The sequence below is a fragment of the Branchiostoma belcheri genome, unplaced genomic scaffold (genome assembly GCF_001625305.1).
Source record: "Branchiostoma belcheri isolate BF01 breed outbred unplaced genomic scaffold, Haploidv18h27 scaffold5, whole genome shotgun sequence".
NCBI classification, from domain to species: domain Eukaryota; kingdom Metazoa; phylum Chordata; class Leptocardii; order Amphioxiformes; family Branchiostomatidae; genus Branchiostoma; species Branchiostoma belcheri.
Window position 1 is genome coordinate 7,491,980 of NW_017804131.1, and position 25,837 is coordinate 7,517,816.

The 25,837-nt window shown below is 42.8% G+C and overlaps 2 protein-coding genes across 2 annotated transcripts in view; both read left to right on the forward strand.

Moving 5' to 3' along the window:
• Positions 1 to 19,612, forward strand: part of LOC109479735 (fibropellin-1-like) — a gene marked incomplete at its 3' end in the record, with an annotated part of 40,810 nt that extends 21,198 nt beyond the window's left edge. Inside the window, exons 8-19 of the mRNA XM_019781725.1 lie at positions 12,206 to 12,325; positions 12,683 to 12,793; positions 13,927 to 14,037; positions 14,198 to 14,308; positions 14,540 to 14,650; positions 16,905 to 17,015; positions 17,191 to 17,301; positions 17,469 to 17,579; positions 17,711 to 17,821; positions 19,000 to 19,110; positions 19,290 to 19,400; positions 19,542 to 19,612. Coding sequence (XP_019637284.1) covers positions 12,206 to 12,325; positions 12,683 to 12,793; positions 13,927 to 14,037; positions 14,198 to 14,308; positions 14,540 to 14,650; positions 16,905 to 17,015; positions 17,191 to 17,301; positions 17,469 to 17,579; positions 17,711 to 17,821; positions 19,000 to 19,110; positions 19,290 to 19,400; positions 19,542 to 19,612 — 1,301 coding nt within the window. The remainder of the gene's footprint in view (positions 1 to 12,205; positions 12,326 to 12,682; positions 12,794 to 13,926; positions 14,038 to 14,197; positions 14,309 to 14,539; positions 14,651 to 16,904; positions 17,016 to 17,190; positions 17,302 to 17,468; positions 17,580 to 17,710; positions 17,822 to 18,999; positions 19,111 to 19,289; positions 19,401 to 19,541) is intronic.
• A 2,843-nt stretch (positions 19,613 to 22,455) lies between these two features.
• On the forward strand, positions 22,456 to 25,499 carry LOC109479736 (lactadherin-like). Its single transcript, XM_019781726.1, has 3 exons — positions 22,456 to 22,632; positions 23,921 to 24,067; positions 25,317 to 25,499. The coding sequence occupies exons 1-3, from the start codon at positions 22,480 to 22,482 to the stop codon at positions 25,497 to 25,499; spliced, it is 483 nt and encodes a 160-aa protein (XP_019637285.1). The 5' UTR covers positions 22,456 to 22,479.
• The last annotated feature ends 338 nt before the right edge of the window (positions 25,500 to 25,837 follow it).

Sequence of the window (25,837 nt, forward strand, 5' to 3'; positions counted from 1 at the left end):
GTCACGTGTGTTATCTGCGTGACGTCACCGAAGCGGTGGATTGTTCATTCCTTGACAAAGACTGGGGTTGTACAGTCGAAAATTTGGGTGAGTGCAATTTCTTGTGTTGGAAATTACAGTTTAAACTTGCTGCATAATGACCTTTGTTGTGCGTTTGGCTCTTACAAGGTAATGGTAATGCAGTTTATATCTATATTTTTTTATCTTGCTGAACAATTTCAACTCAGTTTGGATAATACTTTAAATGTACAAATTAGAATTAATGATTGTTAAATTAGATATAGGTTCTTAGATTCCACTGTTTTACTCATACCTATATGTATGATGCATTTTTAATCTACTTGCAATCAACCTTCTGAAATGGGTTTTTGCAATTACGATTTTATAATTATATGATTATATATATATATATATATATATATATATATATATATATATATATATATATATATATATATATATAACATAGAGAGAGAGAGAGAGATTGTTAGTATTACCAGAAGAGACGATCATTTCAACAAGGATCCTTTGAATACTTTCAACGATACATTTTAAAAACCTGGCTAAATGCTCATATATTTTGTACTGTATCTCAGATCGTGCTATGGAGATGTTTAACCAGATGAAACAAGCAGGCAGAAAGAAGAAGGAAGACGACCACACGAAAGAAGACACGGCGGAAGAAGATCACACACAAGACGTGGATGTGGAGCATGTCAGTGGACAGGGTTCCGGCGCTGCGGCTGCTGACACCCCGACTGGCAATCTTGACACGGGAGACCCACACGTGGTTGTGTGGCCGGAGCAGAAAGAAGGTTCCGAGCAGCAGAACAAACCAGAGAAAACTACCGCGGAGGAGGGTGGAGATGGGCGCAGCTTTGCTGCCAAAGCTAGAGGTACGTTCAGATGCAATGAGTGATCACGAATGAATGAATTCAGGGATGAATGAATAAATGAACGACCTTTGTTGTGTGTTTGGCTCTTACAAGGTAATGGTAATTTGCAGTTTATATTTACTTCGATTTTATCTTGCTGAACAATTTCAACTCAGTCTGGATAATACTTTGGATGTACACATTAGAATTCATGATTGTTAAATTAGATATAGCTTAGATTGCAATGTTTTACTCATACCTACATGTATGATGCACTTGTAATCTACTTGCAATCAACCTTCTGAAATGGGCTTTTGCAATTATGATTCTATGATTATACGATTATATACTATTATGAAAGTTCATCTGTGTTGGTAGTTACATGTTTAAAGTTGAAACTTTTGATCCAACACAAAAAATTCTCTCACCTAGAGCTTTCGACCAGTCACTCTGGTCTTCCTCAGTAGACTGACCCAGTGAAGTTTGTCACGTGGCTTCTTTGAAGTGTGACGTCAACACTGGGTCAAAGGCATCCGGTAGACGATGTCGGCCCCCGTCGCGGTTCAAAGAAGGGTGATGGGCCCTGGTGTATATCGCTTCCTTCACCCCTCTCAAGAAATAGTCTTGTTCAGTGTCTAAAATCCTTACAGTGTCAATTGAAACAAAATGTCCGGGTGACTCTATGTGGATGTGTTGAGACACCTCTGAACTGGCAGAGCTAGGCCGTGGATATTCTTGAAACCTGGCTTTTAGAGACCTCTCAGTTTCCCCAATGTACGTTTCCTGGCCCTTGTCTTTGCCCTGGCAGGGGATGTGGTAAATGACACCACACTTCTTCTCTTTGGGGGTTTTGTCCTTTGGCGCAACAAGAATGTGTCTTAAAGTAGTGGTTGGTTTGAAACAAGTTGCAATCCCGTCGGAAATGAAAATCCTCCTGAGAGCTTCAGACAAGTCCTTGATGTATGGAAGGACTACCAACCCCTTGGACTTTGTTCCTGTTGAGGATTTGGTGTTGAGTGGTTTGGGGCAGGTCGCTTTGTTGATGGCCCATTGGGGGTAGCCACAAGTTTTTAATGCTTGGGTCAGGTGGGGCTTCTCGGTCTCTAAATCCTGTGGATCTGACACTATGGTGTTGGCTCTGTGGAATAGAGTCCTAATCACCCCTAGTTTGTGGTCGAGTGGATGGTTAGAGTCAAAGTTTAGGTATTGATCCGTGTGTGGGGGTTTCCGGTAGATCCTTATCTGTAGTGACCCATCTTCACTGTAAGGGTGTCAAGAAAGGGTAAAGATCTGTTCTGTTCCTCCTCAGTAGTAAACTTAATGTCAGGGTCTAAACTGTTCAGAAATTCTGTAAACTCCTGTGCATGTACTTTCTTCAACTTCGTGTGAGTGTCATCAACATAACGATACCACCAAAATTGCGGGTGGGGTGGGGGGCAGTGCTAATAGCCAACTGTTCTAGATGTTCCATGTAAAGGTTACATACAATGGGACAGACTGGAGAGCCCATTGCTGCACCGTGAATTTGCTGATAAAACACTTCATTGTGTACAAAGTACGTGCACTCCAAACAGATTTATAAAAGGCTTACAACTTGTTGGGGAGTAAGAGTTGTACGTTGTGCTAGTGCGGTGTCATTCTGGAGTCTAGGTGGGAGACCAAGGCTGCAGAACTGCAACGGTATGCAGATGAACACAACACAAGAAAGTTCTTCGCAGGCCTGAAAGCAGTTTACGGTTCCTCTTCCAACGCTATGGCACCTGTCCGTTCAGCTGATGGCACTCTCCTCACTGAGAAGAGTGAGATAACTGATGAGCGCTGGAGAAAGCATTTCAGCCAGTTACTGAACAGACCCTCCAACATCGACCAACAGGCAATCCAGGATATGCCACAGCGACCACTTATGACCTTTCTGGACGATCCTCCCAGTCAGGAGGAAATTCAGAAGGCCATCAAGCAACTACAAGGAGGAAAAGCACCAGGGCCAGACGGCATACCTCCTGAGATCCTTAAAGCAGATGGAGGAGCACTCACAGCTAGGCTGACGGAACTACTGCAGATGTTCTGGGAAAAGGGATCCGTCCCACAGGACTTCAAGGATGCCAACATCATCCACCTGTATAAGAATAAGGTAGACAGAGTATCATGTGACAACCCCAGAGGTATTTCACTGTTGAGTGCTGCAGGGAAAGTCATGGCTCGCATAGTTCTCAACCGCATCACAGAGCACCTGCTGGATGACGTAGTCTCCGAAAGCCAATGTGGCTTTAGAAGCAACAGAGGAACTATAGACATGATATTTACACTTCGCCAAATCCAGGAAAAGTGCCGCGAGCAAAACCAAAATCTGTATATCCTGTTCGTGGACTCAACAAAAGCCTTCGATACCGTCAGCCGTGAGGGCTTGTGGTGTATCCTGTCCAAACTTGGCTGCCCCTCAAAGTTCGTCAGTATCATCAGGTCTTTCCACGACGGCATGATGGCTCACGTTGTTGGAAATGGTACGTTGTCTGACCCCTTTCCAATCACGAATGGAGTAAAACAAGGATGCGTCATGGCACCCACTCTCTTCAGCCTCATGTTTGCCACTATGCTCTTCAAAGCACTCTCTGCGACAGATGCAGGAATAACTGTCCGCTACAGATGGGACGGGAGGGTCTTTGACCTACGGCGTCTCAAAGCAAAAACCAAAGTACTGGAGGCACTAGTGACAGACTTCCTCTTTGCAGATGATTGCGCCCTTGCTGCTCTCAGCGAACCAGACATGCAAGAGCTCGCTAGTTGCCTGTCAACAGCCAGTAAAGCCTTCGGGTTGACAATCAGCCTGAAAAAAACAGAAGTGTTGCTCCAGCCTGCACCAGGGCTGTCACTACCAGCACCTCACATTGTGATCGAGGGAACAGAGCTCAACAATGTAGAGAGCTTTACTTACCTGGGAAGCACACTGACTTCATCCTGCAGCATGGACAATGAATTCGAAGTGTCCAACAGGATTGCGAAGGCAGGCGCCTCATTTGGTAGGCTCTGGACACGTCTGTGGGGTGAACGTGGCATCAGGCTCCAAACAAAGCTGGCTGTCTACAAGGCAGTTGTCATTACAGCCCTCCTTTACGGCTGTGAAACTTGGACGTTGTACAGGAAGCAGCTAAAAGCATTGGACATATTCCATCTCCGCTGCCTGCGCAGGATAATGGGCATTACTTGGACAGACAGGATTCCCAATACAGAAGTCCTCCGGCGGGCAAATATGCCTGGCATCGAAGCGTCCATCATGAAAGCACAGCTGAGATGGGTTGGCCATCTGGTTCGGATGGACGAAACTCGTCTCCCGAAGATAGTATTTTACTGTGAACTTGCTTCCGGCTCGAGAAAGGTCGGACGCCTCTACAAGCGCTACAAGGACTCGCTGAAGTCGTACCTCACAGTATGCAGCATTCCACATCGGGAATGGGAATCCACTGCTGCTGACAGAAGTGCCTGGCGCCATGCTGTTTGCCAAGAAGTAAGGACCTTCGAGGAGAACAGACTCGACGAGCTGGACCGGAAACGACGAGACAAGAAGGGAAGGAGACCCGACCCCAGCGCCAACGTCGTATGCCCAGTATGCGGAGGTACCTGTGCCTCAGCATTTGGGCTGCGATCACACCTAAGACACCATTGACGTCATCATCGCTTCGCGATGGACATTCAAGAAGTGTGTACAAAGTACGTGCACTCCAAATGGATCATTACAAGGCTTACAACTTGTTGGGGAGTATGAGTTGTACGTTGTGCTAGGATGGTGTCGTTTTGGAGTCTACTTGTTATAACATCCAAAGCCTTATTAATAGGAACTGAGGTAAACAGGGCTATAATATCAAAGGATCTAAGTACCTCGTCCTCTTCTACCCGTTGGTCTTTTATACGTTCCGTAAAATGTTGGGAGTTCACAATATGATGGGGGCACTTGCCAACCAAAGGAGAAAGTATATCAGCCAAGAATTTTGCACTGGGTTAAGTAATGGAACCAATACTACTAACGATGGGTCTAAGGGGTACACCAGTCTTGTGAATTTTTGGAAGTCCGTAGAATTTCAGTGGAGTGTCTGTTTTAGGGTAAAGTTGTCTATCATCATCATCATCATCAGTTGTCTATAAGTCACTCTATCAAAGCCCTGTTCCTTCTCAATTTGCCGTAAGACACTCACCAGCTGTTTCTTGTACTTAGGAATGGGGTCTTTCTTTCCCAGTCGGAGATAAGTGTTTTTGTCGTCGAGTAACGCTCTACACTTCTGTTGATAATCCTCCCTGTTTAACACTACTACAGCACGTCTTTTGTTGGCCGGAAGGATTAGAACCTGCCCCAGACCACCCAACACCAAACCCTCAACAGGAACAAAGTCCAAGGGGTTGGTAGTCCTTCCATACATCAAGAACTTGCCTGAAGCCCTCAGGAGGATTTTCATTTCGCACAGTCACATTCTTGTTGCGCCAAAGGACAAAACCCCCAAAGAGAAGAAGTGTGGTGTCATTTACCACATCCCCTGCCAGGGCAAAAACAACAAGGGGCCCTGCCAGGAAACGTACATTGGAGAAACTGAGAAGTCTCTGAAAGCCAGGTTTCAAGACGGCCTAGCTCTGCCAGTTCAGAGGTGTCTCAACACATCCACATAGAGTCACCCGGACATTTTGTTTCACTTGACACTAGCTGTAAGGATTTAAGATACTGAACAAGACTATTTCTTGAGAGGGGTGAACGAAGCCATATACATCAGGGCCCATCAGCCTTCTTTGAACCGCGAAGGGGGCCGACATCGTCTACCAGATACCTTTGACCAAGATACATTTTAAAAATCTAGCTAAATGCTCATATATTTTGTACTGTATCTCAGATCGTGCTATGGAGATGCTTAACCAGATGAAACAAGCAGGCAGAAAGAAGAAGGAAGATGACCACACGAAAGAAGACACGGGGGAAGAAGAACACACACCAGACGTGGATCAAGAGCATGACAGTGGAGAAGGTTCCGTCGCTGCGGCTGCTGACACCCCGACTGGCAATCTTGACACGGGAGACCCACACGTGGTTGTGTGGCCGGAGCAGAAAGAAGGTTCCGAACAGCAGAACAAACCAGAGGAAACTACCGGGGATGAGGAGGGAGATGGGCGTAGCTTTGCTGCCAAAGCTAGAGGTACGTTCAGATGCAATGAGTGATCACGAATGAATGAATTCAGGGATGAATGAATAAATGAACGACCTTTGTTGTGTGTTTGGCTCTTACAAGGTAATGGTAATGCAGTCTATATTTACTTCGATTTTATCTTGCTGAACAATTTCAACTCAGTCTGGATAATACTTTGGATGTACACATTCGAATTCATGATTGTTAAATTAGATATAGCTTAGATTGCAATGTTTTACTCATACCTACATGTATGATGCACTTGTAATCTACTTGCAATCAACCTTCTGAAATGGGCTTTTGCAATTACGATTTTATGATTATACGATTATATACTCTTATGAAAGTTCATCTGTGTTGGTAGTTACATGTTTAAAGTTGAAACTTTTCATCCAACACAAAACATTCTCTCACCTAGAGCTTTCGACCAGTCACTCTGGTCTTCCTCGGTAGACTGACCCTGTGAAGCTTGTCAAGTGGCTTCTTTGAAGTGTGACGTCAACACTGGGTCAAAGGCATCCGGTAGACGATGTCGGCCCCCGTCGCGGTTCAATGTAGGGTGATAGGCCCTGGTGTATATCGCTTCCTTTACCCCTTTTAAGAAATAGTCTTGTTCAGTGTCTAAAATCCTTACAGTGTCAATTGAAAAAATGTCCGGGTGACTCTATGTAGATGTGTTGAGACACCTCTGAACTGGCAGAGCTAGGCCGTGTATGCTCTTGAAACCTGGCTTTTAGAGACCTCTCAGTTTCCCCAATGTACGTTTCCTGGCAGGGCCCCTTGTTGTCTTTGCCCTGGCAGGGGATGTGGTAAATGACACCACACTTCTTCTCTTTGGGGGTTTTGTCCTATGGCGCAACAAGAATGTGTTTTAAAGTAGTGGTTGGTTTGAAACAAGTTGCAATCCCGTCGGAAATGAAAATCCTCCTGAGAGCTTCAGACAAGTCCTTGATGTATGGAAGGACTACCAACCCCTTGGACTTTGTTCCTGTTGAGGATTTGGTGTTGAGTGGTTTGGGGCAGGTCGCTTTGTTGATGGCCCATTGGGGGTAGCCACAAGTTTTTAATGCTTGGGTCAGGTGGGACTTCTCGGTCTCTAAATCCTGTGGATCTGACACTATGGTGTTGGCTCTGTGGAATAGAGTCCTAATCACCCCTAGTTTGTGGTCGAGTGGATGGTTAGAGTCAAAGTTTAGGTATTGATCCGTGTGTGGGGGTTTCCGGTAGATCCTTATCTGTAGTGACCCATCTTCATTGTAAGGGTGTCAAGAAAGGGTAAAGATCTAATCTGTTCCTCCTCAGTAGTAAACTTAATGTCAGGGTCTAAACTGTTCAGAAATTCTGTAAACTCCTGTGCATGAACTTTCTTCAACTTCGTGTGAGTGTCATCAACATAACGATCCCACCAAAATTGCGGGTGGGGTGGGGGGGCAGTGCTAATAGCCAACTGTTCTAGATGTTCCACGTACAGGTTACAGACAATGGGTGAGACTGGAGGTCCCATTGCTGCACCATGATTTTGCTGATAAAACACTTCATTGTGTACAAAGTACGTGCACTCCAAGCGGATCATTAAAAGGCTTACAATCTGTTGGGGAGTAAGAGTTGTACGTTGTGCTAGAGTGGTGTGGTTCTGGAGTCTACTTGTTATAACATCCAAAGCTTTATCAATAGGAACTGAGGTAAACAGGGCTATAACATCAAAGGATCTAAGTACCTCGTCCTCTTCTACCCGTTGGTCTTTTATACGTTCCGTAAAATGTTGGGAGTTCACAATATGATGGGAGGAATTGCCAACCAAAGGAGAAAGTATATCAGCCAAAAATTTTGCACTGGGTTAAGTAATGGAACCAATACTACTAACGATGGGTCTAAGGGGTACATACACCAGTCTTGTGACTTTTTGGAAGTCCGTAGAATTTCGGTGGAGTGTCTGTTGTAGGGTAAAGTTGTCTATAAGTCACTCTATTAAAGCCCTGTTCCTTCTCAATTTGCTGTAAGACAATTACCAGCTGTTTCTAGTACTTTGATAGGGGTCGCGTCTTTCTTTCCCAGTCGGAGATAAGTGTTTTTGTCGTCGAGTAACGCTCTATACTTCTGTTGATAATCCTCCCTGTTTAACGCCACTACAGCACGTCTTTTGTTGGCCGGAAGGATTAGAACCTGCCCCAGACCACCCAACACCAAACCCTCAACAGGAACAAAGTCCAAGGGGTTGGCAGTCCTTCCATACATCAAGGATTTGCCTGAAGCTCTCAGGAGGATTTTCATTTCGCACAGTCACATTCTTGTTGCGCCAAAGGACAAAACCCCCAAAGAGTGTCATTTACCACATCCCCTGCCAGGGCAAAAACAACAAGGGGCCCTGCCAGGAAACGTACACTGGAGAAACTAAGAGGTCTCTAAAAGCCAAGTTTCAAGAACATACACGGCCTGCTCTGCCAGTTCAGAGGTGTCTCAACACATCCACATAGAGTCACCCGGACATTTTGTTCCACTTGACACTAGCTGTAAGGATTTTAGACACTGAACAAGACTATTTCTTGAGAGGGGTGAAGTAAGCCATATACATCAGGGCCCATCACCCTTCTTTGAACCGAGACGGGGGCCGACATCGTCTACCAGATACCTTTGACCCAGATACATTTCAAAAATCTAGCTAAATGCTCATATATTTTGTATTGTATCTCAGATCGTGCTATGGAGATGCTTAACCAGATGAAACAAGCAGGCAGAAAGAAGAAGGAAGACGACCACACAAAAGAAGACACGACGGAAGATGAACACACACCAGACGTGGATCAAGAGCATGACTGTGGAGAAGGTTCCGGAGCTGCGGCTGCTGACACCCCGACTGGCAATCTTGACATGGGAGACCACGTGATTGTCTGGCCGGAGCAAAAAGAAGGTTCCGAGCAGCAGAACAAACCAGAGGAAACTACCGGGGATGAGGAGGGAGATGGGCGTAGCTTTGCTGCCAAAGCTAGAGGTACGTTCAGATGCAATGAGTGACCATGAATGAATGAATTCAGGGATATATGAATAAATGAACGACCTTGTTCTGTGTTTGGCTCTTACAAGGTCATGTTAATGCAGTTAATATTTACTTTGATTTTACCTTGTTGAACAATTTCAACTCAGTTTGGATAATACTTTGGATGTACACATTAGAATTTGATATAGGTTCTTAGAGTGCACCGTTTTACTCATACCTACATGTATGATGCACTTGTAATCTACTTGCAATAAACCTTCTGAAATGGGCTTTTCCAATTACGATTTTATGATTATATATATATATATATATATATATATATATATATAGAGTAGAGAGAGAGAGAGAGAGAGAGAGAGAGAGAGAGAGAGAGAGAGAGAGAGAGAGAGAGAGAGAGAGAGAGAGAGAGAGACAGAGAGAGAGAGACAGAGACAGAGAGAGAGAGAAATAGTATTACCAGAAGAGACGATAATTTCAACAAGGATCCTTTAAGTATTTTCAACGATACATTTTAAAAATCTAGCTAGTGCTCATATATTTTGTACTGTATCTCAGATCGTGTTATGGAGATGCTTAACCAGATGAAACAAGCAGGCAGAAAGAAGAAGGAAGACGACCACGCGAAAGAAGACACGGGGGAAGAAGAACACACACCAGACGTGGATCTAGAGGCTGGTGACACCCCGACTGGCAATCTTGACACAGGAGACCCACACGTGGTTGTGTGGCCGGAGCAAAAAGAAGGTTCCGAGCAGCAGAACAAACCAGAGGAAACTACCGGGGATGAGGAGGGAGATGGGCGTAGCTTTGCTGCCAAAGGTAGAGGTACGTTCAGATGCAATGAGTGATCATGAATGAATGAATTCAGGGATGAATGAATAAATGAACGACCTTTGTTGTGTGTTTGGCTCTTATAAGGTAATGGTAATGCAGTTTATATTTACTTCGATTTTATCTTGCTGAACAATTTCAACTCAGATTGGATAATGATTTGGATGTGCAAATTAGAATTCATGGCTGTTAAATTAGATTTAGGTACTTAGATTGCACTGTTTTACTCATACACTGTTTTACACACACACACACACACACACACACACACATATATATATATATATATATATATATATATATATATATATATATAGTCAGTAGTACGTACTAGAAGAGACGATCATTTCAACAATGATCATTTCAGTACTTTCAAAGATACATTCAAAAACCTGGCTAAATGCTCATGTATTTTGTACTGCATATGTATTTCAGGTCGTGCTATGGAGATGTTTGACCAGATGAAGAGTAAAGTTCCCTGGCTCATAGGTGTCTTGGCTCTATCTGGCCTGCTGGTTATAGTGTGTGTTGCCTCCGCTGTGCTCATACCAACTCTCGCACCTGGAAAAGGGGTATGTCATGGTCTTCATGTTTTTACAGGAGGAGTTTGGTAGAATTGGATAGCAGTTTTTGCTGTAAGGTGGTAATCCAAGAACTCATAGGTTCCGTGTTCAAATCCCTGTCAGCCTGAAATGGCCCCAGTATTGATTCACCATGTGATAAAGCCCATCCAATTGCAAGCCCCTTGCAAATCAGTCATTGGCTGCTACTACTACTAGGCAGATACAAAATCAATTAGTATGACTGTTTCATCTGTTTTAGGTATTTTTATGTCCATGACTAGCTTTATCAAATTGATAGGTCATTTGAGCATAGAATTGTTATGACATTAACTATATATGTAATAATGAAATGACATATATGTAATAGCAGAGTAGTGTATCACGCTGTCTGTTGCACACAGTTGAGATTTAGGTTTAACTTTAGTTAGTTGCCAAAAAAATAGTTGTATGCTCCTTCTTTGGCAATTCAGTCCTTGGAAGACTATCTATCTATATATCTCTGCACATCTTGAGTGTGGCTTGCGATATGCTCCAGGTATATGAAAAAAAAAATAACATGCATCTGTTTTTAGGTGAACCAAGATAGTGTGGAGTTGGGGGTGTACGTGAAACAACAGAATTCAACAGCGTCGTGGTGGGAGCATTTCTACAAAGAGACCAGCTTGGCCGTCGGGCACTCAACCAACATTTCCTCCCCGTTGGGATGGCAGTCCACAGGATCAGTCACAAGTTCCGAACGTGAAAACAACGAGGTCTTACTAACATCACTTGCACCTCTGTCAACCACTGGTAAGTAAGGGAAGTTCAGATTTCTGTTGCACCTGGTCTACTTTTTGGCGACTCCTCAGGGAGGAGCCTAATGGTACAGTATTGTGTGCAGTTTGCAAGAATTCTAGGAATGGTACAGGGATTTTGTCCACAGGAATGAAATGTCCAAAGGCATGTCTCTGACCCACATCTATGCCCACATTCCTGGAAACCCTTGGGAAGACCTCTCTGCCCCGGATGGCCCTACTTTCTGTGACCCCGGGGCTCGTTCACTATACACACAGGGGAGGAGTGCACCGTATCTGTCTAGACTTAACAGGTGCCAAGTCTTCCTCAAAATCATGAAATGATGGCAGTGCCATGCAAACAATAACCCTAACAACAACCACCGTCGACATGGCAATGTATGTTTTCATTGCCAGTCTTGTTGCAGGTACACCTCCCTCATTGCTATAAGTTTGTACAGCCCGTCGGGCACTAAACCTCCCTTTCCTCGCTGTTGACAGGATCAGTGACAAGTACAGAGCTTGAAACCGCCGAGGTGTTACTAACAACGCTCGCACCTCTGTCAACCACTGTCGGTAAGTAAGGAATATTTAAATTTTCATTGCACATAGCATTCGTTGCAGCTACGCTTTCCGTACAGCCCAAAGACCCCATTGCTATAACTTTTCACGGCAGTCAAAAGACCTCATTGCTATTCGCTCGTGCAGCTCTAAGACCTCTGTAAAATTACGTTTTTAAAGTATCACTCATACTGTTGTTGTACATGATGTATTGTATTATACTGTTTTGGAGGGCAACTTGCGAAGGTGTCAAAAATACAACTATTTTGCCCTCCATTCCTCTTGTATACAAATTCATACTAGAATCTAAACGTATAAGTGCCAAAACAATATCTACTAAAAGCTTTGCTGGTCACAATTGCCATGGCCAATGAATCCTCCAAATAGCGATGCAAAGTTTCTGAAATCATGTTGCAAGAAAGTGCCCTATTCTTCCGTCATTAAGAATATATCAATGAGTGCAACAGACACCCTGGGCCTTGTCAGCATGGACGCTGTGTGAACAAAGATGGCGGATACAAATGTACCTGCTCACCTGGATGGACTGGACAGAACTGTCAGCAAGGTGAGTTGACTCCTTTTTCAACAGTCAGTCCCCAGAATGGATCAAAATAAAAAGGTATTTGACAAAACTTCCCGCAAAGTGATAGCAATGCCACCCCCAAACCGTTCAATTTTTTTAACAAATAGATGAGTGTTTCACGTACATGTATCCTAGTCTAAATGGAACCTGGGAGTGTGTGAATCAAGATGGCGGATGCAAATGTACCTGCTCACCTGGATGGACTGCACAAAATTGCCAGCATAGTTAGTCTGGTATAGTCCAAGTCCAATTCTTCATATTCTCCAAACATTTAGGGGTTACATAAATCATCGGGTCGACTGTTAAGATTAGTTACATTTTCTCTCCTTTAACACGCAGACATAAATGAATGTGTCAGGAAACCTTGTCAACATGGACGCTGTGTGAACCATGATGGCGGATATAGATGTCGGTGCGAGGGTGGATGGACAGGACAGAACTGTGACCAAGGTGAGGTTGTTTTATTACCTTCTCCAGAAGATTCTGTTTTCCGTACTCGCCCGCGTTTGATATCTCGTGATCTGGACATGTTATTGTCTAGATCACGCAACTGCTGGAGCATTCCTTAACAATCTTTCAGGTTTTCTTCATCAGTTGACAACACAGACATATATGGGTGTACCAATCATCCATGGCTATCTGTGATGTAGTTATTTTGCTTTAAGTCGGAAGTTGCTCTTTTCTATGGACAAAATTATACACACACACACACACACACACACACACACACACACACATATATATATATATATATATATATATATATATATATGTATGTGTGTGTGTGTGTGTGTGTGTGTGTGTGTGTGTGTGTGTGTGTGTGTCCTTCCTTTCAAAAAAGTATTTAATTTTCTTTAATATGTGTCACATGAATCATATTTTTTTCTTTCCCTTATAACATAGGTTTAGATGGTTGTGCCAGGAACACATGCGGATTTGGAAAGTGTGAGAACACCGATGATGGCGGACACAAATGTATCTGCAGACGCGGATTTACCGGACAGAAATGTCAGAAACGTGAGTTTCCTCTTGTGTTTAAAAGTTGCCCTTTTCTCTGTGACAGATCATGAATATATTTGTTCCTTCTTTTCCGTACAAATTTGAGATCGTACTTTTCTCTAACTAAGCATTTACATAGTAAGTGCTATCGTGTACCCATGTAATTTTAAGGCAAACCATAATTTCCTTCTTTTTAGCACAAGTTTAAGGTTTCCATTTTCTCTAATAATCTACATCGTAGGTGTTATTATCAGTCTGTATGTTATTAAAATTTAGTTCATTTTCTTTTCTTTATCACACAGGTGTCAATGAGTGCGACAGTCACCCATGTCAACATGGACGCTGTAAGAAGAAATTTGGTGTCGGGTACAATTGTATCTGCTTATCTGGATGGACTGGACAGAACTGCCAGAAAGGTGAGTTCCTTCTCATGTACTCATTTTGTTTAAAAGCTGTTATTATGGATGGAAAATCACATATTTTGATTCTTTTCATTACACATTTATTAAGGTATTGGTTTTCCGTATATCATTGTGTTATATGTTTAAACAAATTACGTACATTTTCTTTTCTTTATCCCACAGACATCAATGAGTGTGTCGGAAATCCCTGTCAACATGGAACATGTAAGAACCAAGATGGCGGATACAAATGTACCTGCTCACCTGGGTGGACTGGACAGAACTGTCAGCAAGGTGAGTTCCTTCTGATGTACTTATTTTGGTTGGAAGCTGTTCTCTCTTGGATGAAAAATCATTTGGTTTCCTTCTTTTTATTAAACAGTTAAGATCTTGTTGTGTCATGTGTTAAACAAATTATATTTATAAGATACAGTTTATTTCTTTTATCACACAGACATAGATGAGTGTATCAGAAACCTCTGTCAACATGGACGCTGTGTGAACCAAGATGGTGGATACAAATGTACCTGCTCAGCTGGATGGACTGGAAAGAACTGTCAGCAAGGTGAGTTCCTTCTGATGTGCTTATTTTGGTTGGAAGCTGTTCTCTTATGGATGAAAAATCATTTGGTTTCCTTCTTTTTACTAAACAGCTGCTCAGCTGGATGGACTGGAAAGAACTGTCAGCAGGGTTAGTCTGATGTAGTCCAAAAACGTTCTACATATTCTCCAAACATACCTAAATCATCGGGTGAACTGTTAGAATAAGTTGCATTTTCTCTCCTTTAACACGCAGACATAAATGAATGTGTCAGGAAGCCTTGTCAACATGGACGCTGTGTGAACAAAGATGGCGGATACAGATGTGAGTGCCAACATGGATGGAGAGGACAGAACTGTGACCAAGGTGAAGTTGTTTTTATTACCTTTCCGTAGTGTCTGTGTGTTTGTGTTTGTGTGTGAGTGTGTTTATGTGTGTGTTTATGTGTGTGTGTGTGTGTGTGTGTGTGTGTGTGTGTGTGTGTGGTTTAGCACGATAACTCAATAAGTTATAAATGTATTGTCATGAACCTTGGTAGGTAAGAAGGTGTTGATAAGACCTCGTAATGATTAGATTTTGGATTACCTGACGGCCTGTTGTAGTACTACAGTGTAACAAATCGGCCGCTTTTGAAATCTCGTGATCAGGACATGCTCTGGTCTCGAGTTTTACATGGAAGCTCCTTTGCTCGAGATGTGACATTAGTTTGTACCCCTAGAAGCTTGTTCCTCAACTGCAGGAGCAGTTGTCTTAACTTCGTCGAGGGAGGATAAGTCAAGAACGGATTGTCGTGATTTAAGTATGTGGGCAGCTTAAGTGATGCTTGACATAACATATTTAGATAACAGTTCTGTAAATCAGGATCCAATTTGAATAATCAATGAGGAAATTCTATAATTGTGCTGTGTTTCAAGGTTCCGGGTCGGAGTTTAAATCTGACCAGAGTCTAAGTAAGTGCGAAGTAAATCGCCGGATCTGCGAGGTTGCCACGCTAGGTTTGTCTCCCCATAGCTCGGCGATCGTTGTAGATTTTCAAATAGGTTTTGAATTGATCAAATAACCTTGGGATTGTAGTGTTTTTCGGCGTGGTGAAGTTGGACGGTATTAGTCCGCGAGCAAGAGTGACGCGGATTGTCGCCTGATTACTCAAATAGCTGCGTTCTATGTGGAATTTCAAGGCATTCGCGTCACCGGATTTTGCGAAAAACTTATCGCAACAACCTATATTTTTTTCCTTTTTTCAGAAACAGGAAGTGGTAAGCTATTTCAGCATATAGGCCGTTAGGCTGGGAAAATTCGTTTTTTACAAGCAGGTCCGTTGAAAAAAACTGCAAAAAATCTATATTTTTCGCATCCTAAATTTACGTTTAAGTACATTTTCTACCCAAATTACAAAGTTGACGGACAATAACCAAAATTCTATCGGAAGCCGGCTGGAAACCTCCGTTGACTGATATAATGAGATTTCCCGGCGTACTTTTCTTGGCGGAGTTGTAGCCCTTCGGTCTGAGGGTGTCCGCCGGATCTAAAATCGTGAAAAATCTCCGGTCCGAGACCTCAAGAAAGGACTAGTCAAATTTTTTACATTTGATTAAGAACGAGAGGAACATGGGTAGATATCGATTATGTAAATGAAGACCTAATTTGCATAATTATGAGAAAATACTTTTATTTCGTAATGGTAACTGCCGGGAATCTCATTCGTACGGCATTTGGATGTTGAGTGAAGATGAACATCATTAAACAACTTATTTAGATGAGGATCTCATAGCATAATTCACTAGGAAATACTAGTCTAACTTTCTTAAGATACGACTGACATTGCGCGGAGAATATAATCATATGATAAAATTAATGCAAATGACTGTCTTATTTGCATTATTGTCTACAGAGTGTATCAAGCACAAGTGCGTGCAGTTGAAATAATAACCTTATTCGTTCTGAGATAGTTTGCCCAGACGGGTACAGTTACCATCGGCCTAGTCGCCTGTGCTACAAGGCCTTCAACGACTTGGAAACCTACAGCCGTGCAGTGAGGAGGTGTTCTTTAGACGGGGGAACCCTTGCCATGCCCCGCGACACCGTAACCAACGAGTTCCTCATCGATCTGAAAAACGACGTCGACAAGAACGTTTGGTTCCGTTTTGGACTGACTGATGTCCACCAGGAGGGAGTTTGGATGTGGGACGATGGCGTTCCCCTGGGCGACTTCAGACCTTGGGGTCCAGGAGAGCCCAACAACTTAGATATGAACGAGGACTGTGCCGACTACTTTCCCGAAAGCTGGTCCGAAATGGGAAAAAAGAACACATGGAACGATGGAACGTGTACCAAAGTTGACAGGAAGTTCATCTGTCAAGCCTTTCCATCAGGTCATTTTTAAAATATCGTTCCATTTTGGAATGTTTGAGAAATGTTGCATACATTGTTGTACATTTTGTGTCTAGTCTGTTTTTGTTTCCGCATATTTGTGGTCATAACTAAGGAGGTCTTGGGAAGGCAAAGGTCAATGTCATTTTTGTTTCCTTCTTTTCATTACGGATTTAAGGTGTTGTGTTACCCGCATCATTGTGTTCAATGTTTAAAACATAAGGTACCATTTCTTTCCTTTATCACACAGACACAAATGAGTGTGCCGGGAATCCCTGTCAACATGGACGCTGTGTGAACAAAGACGGCGGATACAAATGTACCTGCTCACCTGGATGGACTGGAAAGAACTGTCGACGAGGTAAGTTCCTCCTGATGTACTCATTTTGTTACAAGCTGTTGTTTTTAAGGATGGAAAATTATATATTACCATGGTTTCCTTCTTTCCATCACGCATTTAAGTGTATTGGTGTAACATTATCATTGCGCTATATTTTACACAAATTAGGTACGGTTTTCTTTCCTTTATCCCACAGACATAAATGAGTGTGCCAAAAATCCCTGTCAACATGGACGCTGTGAGAACAAAGATGGCGGATACAAATGTACCTGCTCATCTGGATGGACTGGAAAGAACTGTCGACGAGGTGAATTCCTTCTAATGTACTCATTTTGTATTCAAGCGTTTATCTTAATGGCTGAAAACTGTATATTTTGGTTTCATTCGTTTCATTACACATAAAAGGTATTGGTGTTACGTATACCGTGTTAAATGTTTACAAATTAGAAACATTTTCTTTCCTTTATCACACAGACATAGATGAGTGTGCCGGAACCCCATGCCTACATGGAAGCTGCGCGAACAAAGATGGCGGATACAAATGTACCTGCTCACTTGGATGGACTGGACAGAACTGTCAGCAAAGTGAGTTACTTCTTATTATAGATGTTATCCTTTTGTTTGCCATGTCATATTTTAATATTAATGGATAAAACACCATATATTTTGGTTTTCGTCTTTTCATTACAGATTTAAACTTTTCCTTTATCACACAGACATAGATGAGTGTGCCAAAAATCCGTGTCAACATGGACGCTGTGTGAACAAAGATGGCGGATACAAATGTACCTGCTCAGCTGGATGGATTGGAAAGAATTGTCAGCACGGTGAGTTCATTCTGATATACTCATTTTGTTTGCAAGTTGTTCTTTTTTATGGATGAAAAATCATTATCTCATGATCTGACCATATGCTAAAAATCATTATCTCATGATCTGACCATATGCTATAGCCAGGGTCACCAATGACAGATATAGCTCTTGTTCTCGGAAAAAAGGGTCCGGGTCTCCTGGCAACTTGTTCTAAAACTACAGGGACGTTTTTGAAGGTAGTTCCTATGGTAACACAATACCATTGGAACCAAAGGTGTCCCTTGGGTGGTGACAGGGCATACTATGGCATCATTTCCGTGTCAAAATTACATACGTCACGTTTTGGGTTTATATGTCACGTATTTAGGGTCAATACGTCACGTATGCCAGGCCAACGTTACGTATGGCAAAACGCACGTATACGTTACGTCCATGTGGCTCTCCAATTCCCGTGTCAAATTTACCTACGTTGAAAACCATACGTTTTTAGGTCTATACGTCACGTTTTGTGGCATCGATACGTCACGTATGCCACGTATGTTATAATACTATGAAATAGGTTGCCCAGACGGGTACGTTTACCATCAGCCTAGTCGCCTGTGCTACAAGGCCTTCAACGACTGAAAAACCTACAGCGGTGCAGTCAGTAGGTGTTCTTCAGACGGGGGAACCCTTGCCATGCCCCGAGACACCGTAACCAACAACTTCCTCATCCATCTGAAAAATGCCGTCGACAAGAACGTTTGGTTCCGTTTTGGACTGACTGATGACACCCAGGAGGGAGTTTGGATGTGGGACGATAACGTTCCCCTGGGCGACTTCAGAGCCTGGGGTCCAGAAGAACCCGGCAATCAAGGCGGTAACGAGGACTGTGCCGAGTACTTTCCCGAAAGTTACCCCGAAAAGAGAACATGGAACGATGGACCGTGTACAAAAATCAACAGGAAGTTCATCTGTCAAGTCTTACCATCATGTCAGTTTTACAATATCGACGTTTGCGCTTTTTACATTGTTGCGTACATTGTGTACATTTTGTGTCTGTGGAATAAAGGAAAGAAAACGTTTCTAGTTGAACAATTAATAAACAAATCAAAAAATTTGTCAAATATTTATATATAATTTTATATATAATTTATTATAATTATTGAATGCGTTATGTTCTTTCATATCATATGTAATGCTTTGTCACACAGACATAAATGAGTGTAGGAGAAATCCTTGCCAACATGGACGCTGTGAGAACAAAGATGGCGGATACAAATGTACCTGCTCACCTGGATGGACTGGAAAGGACTGTCAGAAAGGTGATTTCATTCCAATATATTAATTTTGTTTGCAACTTGTTCTTCTTTATGGATGGAAAATCATTAATTTTGGTTTCCTTATTTTCATTACAGGTATTAGGTGTTGGTGTTGGTGTTACATGTATCATGGTGTTATATGCCAAACAAATTAGATACATTTTCTTTCCTTCATCACACAGACATAGATGAGTGTATCAGAAACCCGTGCCAACATGGACGCTGTGTGAATAAAGATGGCGGATACAAATGTACCTGCTCACCTGGATGGACTGGACAGAAGTGTCAGCAAGGTGAGCTTCTTCTTAATAGATGTAATCCTTTTGTTTGCCATGTCATATTTTAATATTAATGGCCATATATATGGATGAAACTCCATATATTTTGGGTTTCGTCTTTTCATTACAGATTTAAACTTTTCCTTTATCACACAGACATAGATGAGTGTGCCAAAACTCCCTGTCAACATGGACGCTGTGAGAACAAAGATGGCGGATACAAATGTACCTGCTCAGCTGGATGGACTGGAAAGGACTGTCAGCAAGGTGAGATCGTACTTGCCAATAAATACGAATACAAATACTGATCCAGACATTATGCTTGAATGTGACTCTTTTCTGTGGAACAGTAGTATACGTTTATTTCCTTTTTCATTGAAGATTTATTTTCCCCATTTTCATCTTGCAATGATTATTCTTTTAAAGAAAAAAAAGCCTATCGCAGTTGAAAATAAAATGCAGATAATGCTTAGTGTGTTGACAGTAAAGAAAGAGCCAATGTTTTGTGTGGTTTGTAAATTTGCAGTTGACTGGTATCTCAACTTGGAAGTTACGACCTTTTTTTCTGCGATGCTTGTTGTGATGGCTTTTTCTCTATCTGGCAGCCAAGAAGATGACGAGGAACGGAAAACTGGGTAACACCGAGTACAAGGTATTTGCCGAGAAAAAGACATACAGCGGGGCCCATCAGACTTGTGCATCAGACGGAGGCCGCCTTGCAATGATTAAGACAGAGGCTGTGTTCAGTTTTCTTGTTGGTTTAATTCGTGGCGTTGATGGATTCAAAGATTACTGGTTTGGTCTCAACGACATTTCCGTAAGTATTTTTTTTCTGCCGTTATTTGTCGGAGTTTAAATGTGACCCAAGCCCGTAGCCAGGGGGGTGGGGGTCGGGAAGACCCCCCCCCCCTAAGGCTGAAAGGTCCACTTTTTGGTTCACTTTTTATCTAAAGGTCCAAAATTTTTCATAAAGTGGACTGATTCGTATCACCAGCGGGGCTGGAATCGTATAAAAACTACTACTTAAGTATTTTGTCATTGAATAAAAATTTTTTCTTTTCTTTTCTTTCCTCTTCAGAAGGTTCATTTTTCAAAATTTTCGGGGGAGCATGCCCTCGGACCCCCTAGGAACCTTGCGCCTTCGGCGCTCGCTGGTCCCTCACGCACTGGGAAGAACCCCCCCCCCCTTCAAAATCTTGGCTACGGGCATGGACCGCTCGTCAACACACCGGAATGTTCGTATGTTTTGGTTCTGATTCCGTTGACGGGTACCTTGGTATAAATTTTACATCTCCTGTAGGTTGAAAACCGTTGGACCTGGTCAGACGGAAAACCACTGAGTGACTGCGGTATCACCAAATGGGCTCCAGGAGAACCCAACAATTGTAACCAACAGGACTGCGCTGCTCTGTGGGCTGCTCAAAACTTTCTCTGGGATGACAACCGGTGTAACTACGAGGCGTACTTTATCTGCCAGATAGGTACCTTTGATCCATGGATTGACTTGAAAAGTAGGATTTGTAAATGGAAATGCACACATTAACACACTAACAGAATCCTGATCTGAGTTTCTATTGACAAAGACTCCGACCAGGATCTCTACAGGAAAATGTTAGATCGGATTCTCTACCCTGATATGTATTTTGAAATGAAAGTTCATCTGTGTAAGTTGAATGCGTATGTTGTTGAAATGATTGAGAATAAGAAGCACTTGTATACTGAAATGTGTCTATTTAGAATGACACATTATTATGTAAGTTTGAACTCTTCCCTTACGTTGTTGTTGTGTCTTTTGGTTTTCAGGTCCAGGAGAGGAATGTGCCAAAGGTAATGTAACAGTGTTCTATTAAAACAGCGCCTTAACTTGTTGCCCGAGCTCTCAATCTTCTCTTACTCGACTCCTTCACCTCCTCCGGCGGCTTTGAGCAGCTTCACGGCTGCCAGTTCTCGTCGTTCTCGGAGTGTAGGAAGGTTGGGTCTTCCACCCAGAGAGATGATCCGTAAAGCTCGTCGTTGAACTCTCTCAATAGCCAGCTCCTGTTGTTTGCTGCAGCCAACTGAGAGCACGTGACCGTACTCGAGCACAAGTCTGATCAAGGCTAGTGAGTGAGTGAGGTCGGAAACACTCAAGCCTTGCTTTGTGTGGAGTCTGAGGACTTGGTGTTCTCTTGATTCCTCAATCTGTTTTCCACTTGCTTCAGTCTCTCCTTTATCATTCTGTCATCTTCATTCAATCTTTCTCTAAGTATTGCGTTTTCTGTCAAGACTCTTGCTATTACGTCATGGTCTTGATCTTGTTCTACTCCGTCACGTGCCATGCTCAGCCCTCTTCTCCTGGTGACTGCTGGGCTTTGAAACCCGGATATTTGCTGGCCTGAGAACATCTTTTTGATTTCTGTCACGTTCTTCTCGCCTTCAATAAACTGAAACAGTGCACAGCAGTCTTCCGCTAACCTGCTCATGACTGGTTCGGCATTCGCCCTGTATGTTCTTCTCCTCAATATCCCTGGTGGGCAGTCTGACCTTTCTCGTCTTGCTACTATCAGTAGAGCTTCTCTTGTGTGATTCAGTATGTCTTCACTGTTCATGTTTGCCGCTATAGCTAGCAGTTCTCTCTTGGCCGTGACCCTGTCTAAACCTTCAATGTGAGATTTGATGAGATTGTTTATCTGTCCTTGTGTCTCATCATCATCCGGAAATATATCATGTAGTCCCGTTAGCCATGTTCCTGAGCTGTCATGGCCCGTATACTCATCCTTTATGTAATCCATGGTTGGTAAGGGGAGGGGGGGGCGGACATCGGACGCTTTTTCGCGCGCTCGACCTCACGCCGTTCTATCGCTAGTTGTCAGAGAGTGGTCAGGTTTTGATGAATGAATTTTGAGAACATGAATGTAAACAACATACTTGGATAAGAAATCCATTCATTCTATTCATGACCCCTTCACGCAAACAACCCGGCCGGGCCCCGGCCTGGACGTGTGACCATGTCCTTAACAGGCGACCACAATAAGAGGCGACTTTTGTTTTTTTTAACCAAACTGAACAGAGATTTCTCGTCCTTCCAGTCTGCGTTCAGACGTATCCCCTTGGAATGGAATCTGGCGCCATACCTGATGACAGCATTACTGCATCCTCTTGGTATACCTTGGGTGTTGGTTACGAGCCTTACCGCGGTCGGTTGAACGGAGTTGCTGGTGCGGGCGTTTGGTCAGTCGGAACCAACACCATCGGGGAATGGTTACAGGTTGGCAGACATTTTGGTACATTAAATAACCACGATTCTACCTGTTACTTCCGGAATGGAGACGTATTATTTCAGGTGTCGCTAATTTATGTTAGCGCTATATTTGTATGTTTGAGTTCCAAAGTGAGTAGGTGGAGTTTGGGTTTTGAGTTTGATTGACAGGGGTATGAGTCCGTATGAACGGGTGTGCAATGCATGCGGTCGCCAGAAATGTATGGAAACCATGGTGTAATAGTGCAGTAAGTTCCCTCATACAATCGTATGGGTAATACTACATTTGGTGATATTATGAAAGTTCATCTGTGTTGGTAGTTACATGTTTAAAGTTAAAACTTTTGGTCCAACACAAAAAAATCTCTAGGTGAGAGAATTTTTTGTGTTGGACCAAAAGTTTTAACTTAAAACATACATTTGATGATGTGTTTTTCATTAACACAAACTATATCGTAAACTATATACTTTATTATAATCATATTATTGAAATCCCGATTTGTTTTTGTTTGGATTATTGCGCCACACACGGTATCAATTTCGCTGTTTCTCTAAGGTGATAAGTTCGAATTCCCTTTTCCGAACAATACCCTATGTTGATGACTTCGAATCTGTTGTGTTTAGAATGTGAATGTCAACGCTTTGCTGCACTGGAGCGCATCGGCTATCGTGGTCACAATTAAAAGTTTCCTTCAGTAGCATTTTGTTAAAAAAATGTCACCCTCTTTGGTCTGTCTCCAGCAGGCACCCGGTAGGTATCCGGCAGATTCTCTGATGATGTCTTGTACTGACCTATACGTAATGCAGAATTCACGCTTTTGTTGTGATCATTTGATCTATGACGTCACACTTTACCCGGGTTTACGAAGTATACACCTTTATTCTGTTCATCTGGTCTGTGACATAACAAATGTGTCCCGGTGGACTGCCGGCAACCGGAGGGGTACCTGTCGGTGTTCTCACGGCTTGGTCACGGCGCATTTTCGTCAGCGGGACCCGGGTAAAATTTAAGTCAGAATTAAATTCTTCTCGGGTCCCCGCCGGGCCCAAAAATAGCCCGGTAGCCGCAGGTTGTCCCGCGGGGCCACGTAGTGGGCACGCCCGAAAGTGCCATAAAACAGCCCGGGAACTACCCGGCAGGGCCCCTTTTCTCAATTGGGACCGAAGCATTACTGTGCACAACGTGGGCTAATTTTAGCTAGCAGTGCACGCTATTCAGATATGTTGTTAGATTTTCCCGGCTTGTATGTACTTCATGTGCATTCTATAACGAAGAACATCTAATCTATGTATTCAGGTGGATTTAGGAGAAATGAAGACCGTCACAGGCACCATCATCCAGGGTCGCTATGATCTCGACCAGTGGGTGACCTCCTACAAACTACAGCACAGTGTAGATGGCCTTAGTTGGATCACGTATGCAAGTAGCGATGGCTCCGAAAAGGTAGGTTATATGGGAAGATATCCCTTTTTTCTAGATCAAGCAGAAGAAAGAATCCATTCCGTCCTAAACCATTACGAAAAAGAATCATAGCGGCTGTTACTTAATAGGGTTCAGGGTTGACTTACCACTGATATTGTTTGTCTCAATAACAGTATCGGCTTTCAGCTAATATATTATGCAAAGAATCTAAAAACAAGAATTCGGAGATCTCATACCTCCATGAAATATATGAGTTTTTGTGTTGAGTAGTTCTTTTATTTGTCTCATTGACTATGGAAATAAGGTCGTAATTAGCAGAATCTAGTTTAATTTATGGTTTTCTAAATTAAAATGACAATATTTTTCGTATAAAATTCCTCTCCTTCATTTCATTTCAACATGTCCTCATTAATTATGCAAATGACCTCTACATTAACATAATATATGCATAGTGGCGTTAAACTTCAAGTAATTTACACATGTCACAAGGTATGAAATTCCCATCATTCACCAGTAAGGAGTCACAAAATGTTTACATTAATTATATATTTTTTAATTTATTTATGCATGTCGCCATTTTGGCGCCTTTGGCGCAATTATGCAAATTAGGTCATCCTTTGCATAATTGGTTTCTGTTGATGTTCCGCCTGCCACAGATTAAATAGATTACTTGTACAAAAGTACAAATATATAAAACACTGTGATTATAGAATTTCCTCCCTAATTATGCAAATTAAGTCTTCATTTGCATAATTTGCATTTAGTTATGTACAGCTCTCTTTCAGCTACCTACACACCAAAAATGATGAAAATACGTTGTTCGTATCCGGACTTATTGGCTTTTAAAGATTTTGCCAGAAGGTCCCCTCCAGTTCCAGAACAAGCTGCTGCTAGGGGGACCAAACCCACGCCATTTATTTCTGGCAAAAAAAGCCATCTGTCACCAAAAAGTCAAGACCATAGCATGTTCAGGACAAAAGATACAAAAACCGGAAGTTCTGCTGCAGTACCAAGGTCCTTCACCAGGAGGCCCATATTTGACCTTGACGTTTGTCTTCCTAAGACAGCATACCAAATATCATCACAATCCATAAAGGCGTTATGACGTTATGCTGACTACAAATGTGCGGAAACACAAACACACACACACACAGACACACACACACACACAGACACACACACACACACACACACACACACACACACACACACACGCCAAAAACAATACCTCAGGTAAAAACTGCTATTATATCGTGGTTGGGATGTCTAGGTGTTTCAAGGCAACACCGACAGGAACACCCCTGTAACCAACCTGCTGGACAGTCCCACTGATGCCCGCTACGTGCGTTTCCTGCCTCAATCCTGGTATGGCTGGATGAGTATGAGGGCGGAGGTTCTAGGCTGCAGCGTTAACGGTAGGTTTCTGTTGAAAAGTCGTTGCATTGACACTTGACTCATTGGGTTTTTTTACCTTCGCCAGGAAAGTTGTGTTTTCCACAGTGTTTGTATGTGTGTGTGTGTGTGTGTGTGAGAGTGTGTGTGTGTGAGTGAGTGTGTGTGTGTGTGAGTGAGTGTGTGTGTGTGTGAGTGTGTGTGTGTGTGTTTGTGTGTGAGTGTGTGTGTGTGTGTGTGTGTGTGTGTGTGTGTGTGTGTGTGTGTGTGTGTGTGTGTGTGTGAGTGTGTGTGTGTGTGTGTGTGAGTGAGTGTGTGTGTGAGAGTGTGTGTGTGTGAGTGTGTGTGTGTGTGTGAGTGAGTGTGTGTGTGTGTGTGAGTGTGTGTGTGTGTGTGTGT